Raw genomic sequence first — 12,512 nt, forward strand, 5'->3', positions numbered from 1 at the left:
AATGTGTTCTGGATCAGGAGTCATCTGCTCGGTGTCAGGGGTGAGTTTGCTGGAGAACTGAACCCGCTTCAGCGCGCACACACACCCGCTAATCTCTTCAAAGCCTCGCGCTAGCATCTGACTTTCAAATCCGAGTGTTTGTCTTGAAAATGAGCTCAAATCCCGACCCGACCGGACCAGCACCTTTAAATTCATTGGCCATTAACGGAAACAGTAACGAGGCTCTTTCTCATTCATGGCGCTTGTGTAAATAACAGGCGGGGGTCTGAGAGAGACGCTGTGATTGACAGCTCGGTGGATTCCGGCTCGCGCGCTGGTGATCGATAGTTACACTAACCAGTGCACTTACTGTCCGAGAGACGCTCCATTCATTTCTCCATCGACTTAAAACACTCATATTTTGTTTGCCATCACAAAAAAAAGGCATTTTCCGAGCACGAAATAAATAAAGAAATGAAAAGGGAGGGTCTCGTGCTCTCCGGGACTAATTGAATTGTGCTTGGGTTGGTTTGGTTTGGCTGACAGTAATCGCATCCGATGGTCGGGCGTCTCCCGGTGACCGATCACTGCTGAATGCAGACTGAGCTAATGAGAGAGAAGAGATTGATGAGAGAGAGAGAGAGAGAGAGATGGGATGAAGGATCGGGATCGGATGAGACGCGACGCGACGCGTCTGCTTGACGCATGGCACCGGTGACCCGTCTGAAGGCCGCCGGGCGTGCAGCGGGTGGCACGAGAGAAAGACAAACATCTTATGCGAATTACGGGTCTAAAAGTCACCGCGCACCCGCTCCACAAACACATGCTATTCACTACAGACTGAACTTTTTTCTTTCGTTTATATATTGACAATTCAGAACCTTTTTACGAGGGAAAATAAAGCTTATAGTTATAAAGTTAAAATAGATCCATAAAAACAAAATAATACGGTCGTTGCTGCATATTATACAATTATAATTAATATATAATAATAATAAATCAGTGCATTATAAATGCATTTAAATATTAACTCCGTTGTCCATTTCTATTATGTATTTTATTTTCCATTACAACTTGGCTACAAACAATCTAAAATAAAAAATTGTTTGCATTCGTTTCTGCGTGTTTCGTTTATATTCATTATGTTCTAATATTCGCATGCATGCCATTTTTCACATATTTAGTGTTCAGTCTGTTTTGAGATGCTGAATCTCACGCACGCGCACACAGGTGAGCTCGAAGCGGATCTCAGGTGTTCACGGATACGTGCACGTGCTGAAAAGCTTCACTCGGAATCCGTGGCGACTTGTTGCAGGCGTGCGTTTATCGCCACGTCCCGGTACAGCCGTAAATTTGCGCGGGTGAAGCGGCCGCTGACGGATGGAGTCTGAAAGCGCTCACCCGAGATCAGACAAATGTGCCGTGACGCGCCGCTCCGGGATAACCGCGTTACGGGCGCAGACTCCCGCTGCTTTGCAGAGGTTTCCGGTTGAAGGCAAATATTACTGCATAATTTTGCATTTGATTTTAATGTTAAATGTTAATTGTTGTTTGATTAAATATCAAAAATGTATATAACGAAACAAACTGATAAAGTAAATAAAGTAAAAAAATTATAATATTAAAGTGGCTATAACAGCATCGATGATATGCGTCTAATTATTTTTATTATTATTTTTCAGAATTTTTTCATGGTTTCGCCACATTTAGGCTAACTCTCAGATAAAATAATTTGTGCTGTGTAATAGCGACTGACAGCAAGCAGATGCGCGTGATCGTGAGCAGCAGGTTTCCGTCCAGAGACGCGCGCGTCATTTCTGATGAAAACACGGCGAATTAACAAACACAATTAACGCGTTTAAATCCACACTGATTAACATTTGAACTCGCGTTTATTTTATTTAATTCAGCATATAAAGTCTGGCCCTCCTGCTCAACTCGAAGGGATTTCGTGGAATAAATAAAGGCCATTCTTCCTGCAATCAAATTAAAGTTCATCTCACACTTCCACTAAAGCCACATTAAAGCTGAAACAATCCCACAATTCATTTAGCATGAGCTGCGCCCATTTAGCTGCTCTTGAAAACGCGCCCATTTTCGCCTTAATAACATTAGTCTTAATAGCCATTAATAGTCATTTATTTAGAATTATATTTGTGAACGCGCGAGTCTGATCTTCCGCATAACGGAATAAAACACAAAGGAGCAAGTATATAGGAGTTGAGGAAGCTGACCAGGAGGAGAATGATGGAAAGGGTTAACGCGGAGGGGCATTAGAGATGCATGGAGGAGCAGAGGGGAGGAGGCGTTCAGCGCTGAGACATTGTCATGCAAACAGAGACCACCGCCTCGCCATTGTCTCCCGGACTCCAACTTTATTATAAACACACCGCGAGCCGCCCGCCGCAGCAGATCACTGGAGCACCGGCACCGAGAGACACGCGCTGGATACCGCGAGAAAACCACGCGTTCCGCTGGAGTTTGACGCCGGTCCCGGACCCTTCGCGCACCCACCCGGGTCTCCGTCCGCGCTCCACATGTACAAAATGGATTACTCGTATCTGAACACGTATGACTCGTGCATGGCGGCGATGGAGGCGTCGGCGTACGCGGACTTTAACTCGTGCAGTCAGGCCAACACGTTCCAGTATAACCCGATCCGAACCGGCTTCAGCTCCAGTCCGGGATGCGCTCCGCTCGGATCCACCAGCTGCACCCTGGGCGCGCTGAGAGAGCACCAGCCCGCACCCTACAGCACAGGTGACCCACACACCGCTCTACACACACACAGGTGACCCACACACCGCTCTAAACACACACACAGGTGACCCACACACCGCTCTACACACAAACAAGTGACCCACACACCGCTCTACACACACACACAGGTGACCCACACCGCTCTAAACACACACACCGGTGACCCACACACAGCTCTAAACACACACACAGGTGACCCACACACCGCTCTACACACACACACACACACAGGTGACCCACACAGCTCTAAACACACACAGGTGACCCACACACGGCTCTAAACACACACAGGTGACCCACACACAGCTCTAAACACACACACAGGTGATCCACACACCGCTCTAAACACACACGGGTGACCCACACACCGCTCTACACACACACAGGTAACCCACACACCGCTCTACACACACACACGGCTCTAAACACACACACAGGTGACCCACACAACGCTCTAAACACATACAAAGGTGACCCACACACCGCTCTAAACAGACACACATGTGACCCACACACCGCTCTACACACACACAGGTGACCACACACCGCTCTAAACACACACACAGGTGACCCACACACCGCTCTACACACACACAGGTGACCCACACACCGCTCTAAACACACACACAGGTGACCCACACACCGCTCTACACACACACACACACAGGTGACCCACACCGCTCTAAACACACACAGGTGACCCACACACCGCTCTAAACACACACAGGTGACCCACACACAGCTCTAAACACACACACAGGTGACCCACACACCGCTCTAAACACACACGGGTGACCCACACACCGCTCTACACACACACAGGTAACCCACACACCGCTCTAAACATGCAGACAGGTTACCCACACACGGCTCTACACACATATAGGTCACCCACACACCGCTCTAGACACGCACACAGGTGACCCACACACCGCTCTACACACATATAGGTGACCCACACACCGCTCTACACACATATAGGTGACCCACACATCGCTCTACACACACACACAGGTGACCCACACCGCTCTAAACACACACAGGTGACCCACACTGCTCTAAACTCACACAGGTGACCCACACACCGCTCTAAACACACACAGGTGACCCACACACAGCTCCACACACACACAGGTGACCCACACACCACTCTACACACAAACAAGTGACCCACACATCGCTCTACACACACACACAGGTGACCCACACCGCTCTAAACACACACACCGGTGACCCACACACAGCTCTAAACACACACAGGTGACCCACAGACAGCTCTAAACACACACAGGTGACCCACACACAGCTCTAAACACACACAGGTGACCCACACACCGCTCTACACACAAACAGGTGACCCACACACCGCTCTACACACACACACAGGTGACCCACACCGCTCTAAACACACACACCGGTGACCCACACACAGCTCTAAACACACACACAGGTGACCCACACACCGCTCTACACACACACACACACAGGTGACCCACACCGCTCTAAACACACACAGGTGACCCACACACCGCTCTAAACACACACAGGTGACCCACACACAGCTCTAAACACACACACAGGTGACCCACACACCGCTCTAAACACACACGGGTGACCCACACACCGCTCTACACACACACAGGTAACCCACACACCGCTCTACACACACACAGCTCTAAACACACACACAGGTGACCCACACACCACTCTACACACAAACAAGTGACCCACACATCGCTCTACACACACACACAGGTGACCCACACACCGCTCTAAACACACACACCGGTGACCCACACACAGCTCTAAACACACACAGGTGACCCACAGACAGCTCTAAACACACACAGGTGACCCACACACAGCTCTAAACACACACAGGTGACCCACACACCACTCTACACACACACAGGAGACCCACACACTGCTCTACACACACACACAGGTGACCCACACACCGCTCTACACACACACAGGTGACCCACACACCGCTCTAAACACACACACCGGTGACCCACACACCACTCTACACACACACAGGTGACCCACACATCACTCTACACACACACAGGTGACCCACACACACAGGTGACCCACACACAGGTGACCAACACACAGCTCTACACACACACAGGGGACCCACACACCGCTCTAAACACACACAGGTGACCCACACACAGCTCTAAACACACACAGATGACCCACACACAGCTCTAAACACACAGGTGACCAACACGCCGCTCTAAACACACACAGGTGACCCACACACCGCTCTAAACACACACAGGTGACCCACACACCGCATTACACACACACTGGTGACCCACACACCGCTCAAAACACACACACCGGTGACCCACACAACACTCTAAACACACACACCGGTGACCCACACACCGCTCTACACACACACAGGTGACCCACACACCACTCTAAACACACACAGGTGACCCACACACTCCTCTAAACACACACAGGTGACCCACACACACAGGTGACCAACACACCGCTCTAAACACACACAGGTGACCCACACACTCCTCTAAACACACACAGGTGACCCACACACCGCTCTAAACACGCACAGGTGACCCACACACCGCTCTACACACACACAGGTGACCCACACACCGCTCTAAACACACACAGGTGACCAACACACAGCTCTACACACACACAGGTGACCCACACACCGCTGTAAACACACACAGGTGACCCACACACCGCTCTTCACACACACAGGTGACCCACACACCGCTCTAAACACACACAGGTGACCCACACACCGCTCTACACACACACACAGGTGACCCACACACCGCTCTACACACACACAGGTGACCCACACACCGCTCTTCACACACACAGGTGACCCACAGACAGCTCTAAACACACACGAGTGACACACACACAGCTCTAAACACACACAGGTGACCCACACACCGCTCTAAACACACACTGGTGACCCACACACCGCTCTAAACACACACAGGTGACCAACACACAGCTCTACACACACACAGGTGACCCACACACCGCTCTAAACACACACAGGTGACCAACACACAGCTCTACACACACACAGGTGACCCACACACCGCTCTAAACACGCACAGGTGACCCACACACCGCTCTACACACACACAGGTGACCCACACACCGCTCTAAACACACACAAGTGACCAACACACAGCTCTACACACACACAGGTGACCCACACACCGCTGTAAACACACACAGGTGACCCACACACCGCTCTTCACACACACAGGTGACCCACACACCGCTCTAAACACACACAAGTGACCCACACACAGCTCTAAACACACACGAGTGACCCACACACAGCTCTACACACACACATGTGACCCACACACCGCTCTAAACACACACAGGTGACCCACACACTGCTCTACACACACACAGGTGACCCACACACCGCTCTAAACACACACAGGTGACCCACACACCACTCTAAACACACACAGGTGACCCACACACAGCTCTACACACACACAGGTGACCCACACACCGCTCTAAACACACACAGGTGACCCACACACCGCTCTTCACACACACAGGTGACCCACACACACAGGTGACCCACACACCACTCTACACACACACAGGTGACCCACACACCGCTCTAAACACACACAGTTGACCCACACACCGCTCTTCACACACACAGGTGACCCATACACCGCTCTAAACACACACAAGTGACCCACACACAGCTCTAAACACACACACATGTGACCCACACACAGCTCTTAACACATACAGGTGACCCACACACCGCTCTAAACACACACAGGTGACCCACACACCACTCTAAACACACACAGGTGACCCACACACCGCTCTAAACACACACAGGTGATCCACACACCGCTCTAAACACACACAGGTGACCCACACACCGCTCTAAACACACACAAGTGACCCACACACAGCTCTAAACACACACACATGTGACCCACACACAGCTCTTAACACATACAGGTGACCCACACACCGCTCTAAACACACACAGGTGACCCACACACCACTCTAAACACACACAGGTGACCCACACACCGCTCTAAACACACACAGGTGACCCACACACCACTCTAAACACACACAGGTGACCCACACACCACTCTAAACACACACAGGTGACCCACACACCACTCTAAACACACACAGGTGACCCACACACCGCTCTAAACACACACAAGTGACCCACACACAGCTCTAAACACACACACATGTGACCCACACACAGCTCTTAACACATACAGGTGACCCACACACCGCTCTAAACACACACAGGTGATCCACACACCACTCTAAACACACACAGGTGACCCACACACCACTCTAAACACACACAGGTGACCCACACACCACTCTAAACACACACAGGTGACCCACACACCGCTCTAAACACACACAAGTGACCCACACACAGCTCTAAACACACACACATGTGACCCACACACAGCTCTTAACACATACAGGTGACCCACACACCGCTCTAAACACACACAGGTGACCCACACACCACTCTAAACACACACAGGTGACCCACACACCGCTCTAAACACACACAGGTGATCCACACACCGCTCTAAACACACACAGGTGACCCACACACCGCTCTAAACACACACAGGTGACCCACACACCGCTCTAAACACACACAGGTGATCCACACACCGCTCTAAACACACACAGGTGACCCACACACAGCTCTACACACACACAGGTGACCCACACACCGCTCTAAACACACACAGTTGACCCACACACCACTCTACACACACACAGGTGACCCACACACCGCTCTTCACACACACAGGTGACCCACACACACAGGTGACCCACACACCACTCTACACACACACAGGTGACCCACACACCGCTCTAAACACACACAGTTGACCCACACACCGCTCTTCACACACACAGGTGACCCACACACCGCTCTAAACACACACAAGTGACCCACAAACAGCTCTACACACACGAGTGACCCACACACAGCTCTAAACACACACACATGTGACCCACACACTGTGTGTGGGTCACATGTGTGTGTGTTTAGAGCTGTGTGTGACACACAGCTCTAAACACACACAGGTGACCCACACACCACTCTACACACACACAGGTGACCCACACACCGCTCTACACACACACAGGTGACCCACACACCGCTCTAAACACACACAGTTGACCCACACACCGCTCTACACACACACAGGTGACCCACACACCGCTCTAAACACACACAGGTGACCCACACACCGCTCTACACACACACAGGTGACCCACACACCGCTCTACACACACACAGGTGACCCACAGGTGACCCACACACCGCTCTAAACACACACAGGTGACCCACAAACCGCTCTAAACACACACAGGTGACCCACACACCGCTCTAAACACACACAGGTGACCCACACACCGCTCTAAACACACACAGGTGACCCACACACCGCTCTAAACACACACATGCAGACCAACACACATCATAGATGCGGGGAAAAGAGCTCGAAGCTCTTCAGAAACACCGTGTGGCTTATTAAACATAACAGGTGTCAAGATGCATCCCTGAGCTCCGGAAATCCTATAATATATGTTTCTTATTTTAACATTTAAATCTCATTTTGAATTATTTAATTTTGAAATGAAGAAATAAAAAGTTGGAAAGACAAACTGGAATCCTGGTTAAATGTGGCTGAATTTAATAATTTGATGCGCAAATTCATTTAAAGTAATTAATTTAATAATGTCAAACAGGGCGTTTATTGGAAATAAACAATGAGAAACGAATTCATCCTTTTTCTGTGCGGTAAATGAATTATTACTCATTTCACGGAATTCACACAGAAATCACAGACATTGTGTCACTTGATTTAAAAATAAAACACTGTAATTTAACAATAGTTAAACTGACGCTAAATGTTATGTTCATACTCTTGACGCACTTCTATAAAAGTCTGTTTCCGCCACTGAATAAAAATTAAAATGACTTATTTTGTCTCAGAATTGTGTGTTATAAAGTCACAATTGCGAGATATAAACTCGCTATTCCGAAAAAAAAGTCAGAATTGTGAAATAAAAATTAAAATAAAGTTATTTTTATTTGGTGGCGGACAAGCTTCTGCAGAATGAAAATGAATACTGATACTGTTGAAAATTATATTTCTTTCTTTCTTTCTTTCTTTCATTTTCTTTCTTTCTTTCTTTCTTTCATTCATTTTCTTTCTATCTTTCTTTTCTTCTTTCTTTCATTTTCTTTCTTTCTTTTCTTCTTTCTTTCATTTTCTTTCTTTTTCTTTCTTTCTTTCTTTCTTTCATTTTCTTTCTTTATTTCTTTCTTTCTTTCTTTTTCTTTCTTTCTTTCATTTTCTTTCTTTCTTTCTTTCATTTTCCTTTTTTCTTCCTTTCTTTCTTTCTTTCATTTTCTTTCTTTCATTCATTTTCTTTCTATCTTTCTTTTCTTCTTTCTTTCATTTTCTTTCTTTCTTTCTTTCTTTTCTTCTTTCTTTCATTTTCTTTCTTTTCTTTCTTTCTTCTTTCTTCTTTCATTTTCTTTCTTTATTTCTTTCTTTCTTTCTTTTTCTTTCTTTCTTTCTTTCATTTTCTTTCTTTCTTTATTTCTTTCTTTCTTTCATTTTTTTCTTTATTTCTTTCTTTCATTCATTTTCTTTCTATCTTTCTTTTCTTCTTCATTCATTTTCTTTCTATCTTTCTTTTCTTCTTTCTTTCATTTTCTTTCTTTCTTTCTTTCTTTCTTTCTTTCTTTCTTTCTTTCTTTCTTTCTTTTCTTCTTTCTTTCATTTTCTTTCTTTTCTTTCTTTCTTTCTTTCATTTTCTTTCTTTCTTTATTTATTTATTTCTTTTTCTTTCTTTCTTTCTTTCTTTCTTTCTTTCATTTTCTTTCTTTCTTTCTTTCTTTCATTTTCTTTTTTTCTTTCTTTATTTCTTTATTTCTTTCTTTCTTTCATTTTCTTTCTTTCTTTCTTTCTTTCTTTCTTTCTTTCTTTCTTTCCTTCGTTATCTGATATATGTCCTCTCAAAGCGCGTCACGGATCTTTCGTTCCTCTTTCAGTTCCGTACAAGTTCTTCTCGGACGCGTCCGGTCTGAACGAGAAGCGCAAGCAGCGGCGGATCCGCACGACCTTCACGAGTTCTCAGCTGAAGGAGCTGGAGCGCGTGTTCGCGGAGACGCATTACCCGGATATCTACACGCGTGAGGAGCTCGCGCTGAAGATCGATCTGACCGAGGCGCGCGTCCAGGTGAGTCTCGCGATTCATTGATATCCGTGTTTAAAAATATATAACAAAACATATAGAATCTTGGCTGATTTGAATATCTGGGTCTGGCTTTTTGTGTTGCCTCCAGACGCTTCCAGATCTCATTAATTTCGTTGATTTTATTAGATTGATTTATAGCAGCTGCATTCAGTCTGCTCTTAAAATAAAGAGGCTTTTCTTTCTGCGATGCCACAGAAGAACCATTTCCAGCGATCGGTCCTTAAAAGAAGATTGTATTTTCGTGTGTTTTTTTTTTCGCTCTTAAAAATGAAGGGTAGTATTTATTGACATGGAGCAAAAAATCTGTTTTGGGTGCAGATTTACACACAGTATATTCCAGAACCAATTGTCATTTTTTTCTCAGTACGTAAATGGTTTAAATAATCTTTTTTAACTATAAAGACTCTCCTGTGGAATATAAAGGTTCCACTCTCTTAATAATAAAAGTTCTTTATGGTTGAGATGAAGAACCTTTAATATCCATGGAAGCTTTCCTTTATAGTGAAAACCTTTTCGTGCATTAAAAGATTCCATGGATGTTGAAGGTTCTCCAGTGCTAATCGAGACTCTTTATTTTAAAGTCTGCAGGTTCTGCAGCAGGTGTCGGGTGTAGATTTGCGTGCTCATGCTCGTCACTCTTCCTCAGGTTTGGTTCCAGAACCGACGTGCCAAATTCCGTAAGCAAGAACGCGCTGCCAACTCCAAAGGAGCTAACGCTGCCGGCACCAGCTCCGGTGCCAAGAAGTCTGGTGAGAACCGCTGTTCCTCCGAGGATGAGGAGTCTAAAGAGTCGACCTGCAGCCCGACGCCGGACAGCACGGCTAACATGGGCAGCCCTGGGGTCAGCAGCCTCAGCCCCAGCCCGGTCTCCGGCTCCTCCATCTCACCCTCCATCCACCAGGGGCTCAAGAGCTCGCCCTGGCCCAGCATCGGCTCCCCTGGACCGGCCCTCCAGACCCAGGAGCTGCTGAAGGCCTGGCAGCCGGCGGACAGTATGGCGTCTGGACCCTTCGCCGGCGTTCTGTCCTCGTTCCACCGGAAACCCAACACAATCAAGACCAACCTGTTCTAGAGACTCCGGGTCCTGCGTCTCTGTCGCTCATCTACTGCTAGATCCATCTGTCCACTGATTTGTGTAGAGCTGGACTCCTGATGGTTCATTTATTGTCATGTTATATGTGTGTGTGTGTGTGTGTTCATTCAGGTCCGTTCCTCTTATTTTCTCCTGAATGCTGAAGAGACGTCTCATAGATCGACGTCAACATCCCTCGAGTCGTCAGTAAATGAGTTCTTCGTTTCCTCTCCAGGAACGTTTGGAGCTTCAGAACGAGAGAAATGTTCAGTTCTCCATGAAGAGACGACAGTGACCAGATGTCCAGGACAGATTCTGGGTGTTCTAGATCATAATAATCATGATAATGTTCTAGATCGTCCAGATTTATGTTTCCAGAACTCAGCATCCAAGAGTTTTTAAAAGTGAGTTTCTGGGTGAATTTAAAGATTTCGGGATCAGAATGATGTTGAACTTGGGTCTTATTGATGAATTCTCATGCGGTTCTTCTCTGAAGCTCTTTGTGTGTGTGTGTGTGTGTAAGAGAGAGAGAGAGAGAGTGTGTGTTTGTTTGTGTGTGTGAGTGAGTGTGTGTGTGTGTGTGTGTGTGTGTGCGTGTTTGTGTGTGCGCATGTGTGTGTGTGCGCGAGTGTGTGTGTGCGTGTTTGTGTGTGTGAAAGAGAGAGTGTGTGTGCGTGTTTGTGTGTGTGTGAGTGAGAGTGTGTGTGTGTGTGTGTGTGTAAGAGAGAGAGTGTGTGTGTTTGTTTGTGTGTGTGAAAGAGAGTGTGTGCGTGTTTGTGTGTGTGTGTAAGAGAGAGAGAGAGTGTGTGTTTGTGTGTGTGTGTGTGTGTGAAAGACCCCAGAAACAAGCATAGTTAAGCCACTTGTAGTTAATTTATTGAAAGAAAAAAAATGTTGGGAAGATTTTTAAGCTAGGCTTTTATTGAGAATATTTTGTAAATATGAATCTAAACAGGATGTAGTTTGAGTGTTTGTAATGTTCGCTGGCTCCAGTGCACGCCGTGTGTTTGATGAATGCTCTGCTGTATAGAATCCATAATAAAAAGATTCCATGTTCATTTTAGTACTTTTATTCAGTTTTTGTCATTTTTAATTTCTCAATGTAATATCTATAGTTTTTTTTTTATCAGATTAAGTACATCAATCTAAATTTGTTTTGTTATGATCTAGTTTTAGTTCAGTTATTATTTTTATTTATTATTATTTTAGATAACTATAATAACTTTGGCAGGAGTTCAGAGAAAGCTCAGAATATTCCAGGAATTGTTTGCATTTTAATTTTGCATTTGCATAAATAAATAAAAAACTAATTTATTGTGTTATGTTTAAAATTTTGGATTAGAAATACGATGTACAAGACTTAAAGAACATGTTTAAACTTCTT

General features: G+C 46.3%; 1 protein-coding gene across 1 annotated transcript; it reads left to right on the forward strand.

Moving 5' to 3' along the window:
• Positions 1 to 2,206: 2,206 nt before the first annotated feature.
• Positions 2,207 to 11,443, forward strand: LOC113059044 (paired mesoderm homeobox protein 2A-like). The gene is made up of 3 exons (XM_026227280.1): positions 2,207 to 2,739; positions 9,851 to 10,038; positions 10,703 to 11,443. Exons 1-3 carry the CDS (start codon positions 2,517 to 2,519, stop codon positions 11,126 to 11,128), a joined length of 837 nt encoding a protein of 278 aa, XP_026083065.1. The 5' UTR covers positions 2,207 to 2,516; the 3' UTR covers positions 11,129 to 11,443.
• The last annotated feature ends 1,069 nt before the right edge of the window (positions 11,444 to 12,512 follow it).

Source organism: Carassius auratus, chromosome 40 (assembly GCF_003368295.1).
Source record: "Carassius auratus strain Wakin chromosome 40, ASM336829v1, whole genome shotgun sequence".
NCBI lineage: Eukaryota > Metazoa > Chordata > Actinopteri > Cypriniformes > Cyprinidae > Carassius > Carassius auratus.

Coding starts and splice junctions, on each gene's coding strand:
- LOC113059044 (XM_026227280.1), top strand. CDS start 2,517: ATGTACAAAATGGATTACTCGTATCTGAACACGTATGACTCGTGCATG. Junction 2,740..9,850: donor GCCCGCACCCTACAGCACAG/GTGACCCACACA, acceptor TTCCTCTTTCAG/TTCCGTACAAGTTCTTCTCG. Junction 10,039..10,702: donor TGACCGAGGCGCGCGTCCAG/GTGAGTCTCGCG, acceptor ACTCTTCCTCAG/GTTTGGTTCCAGAACCGACG.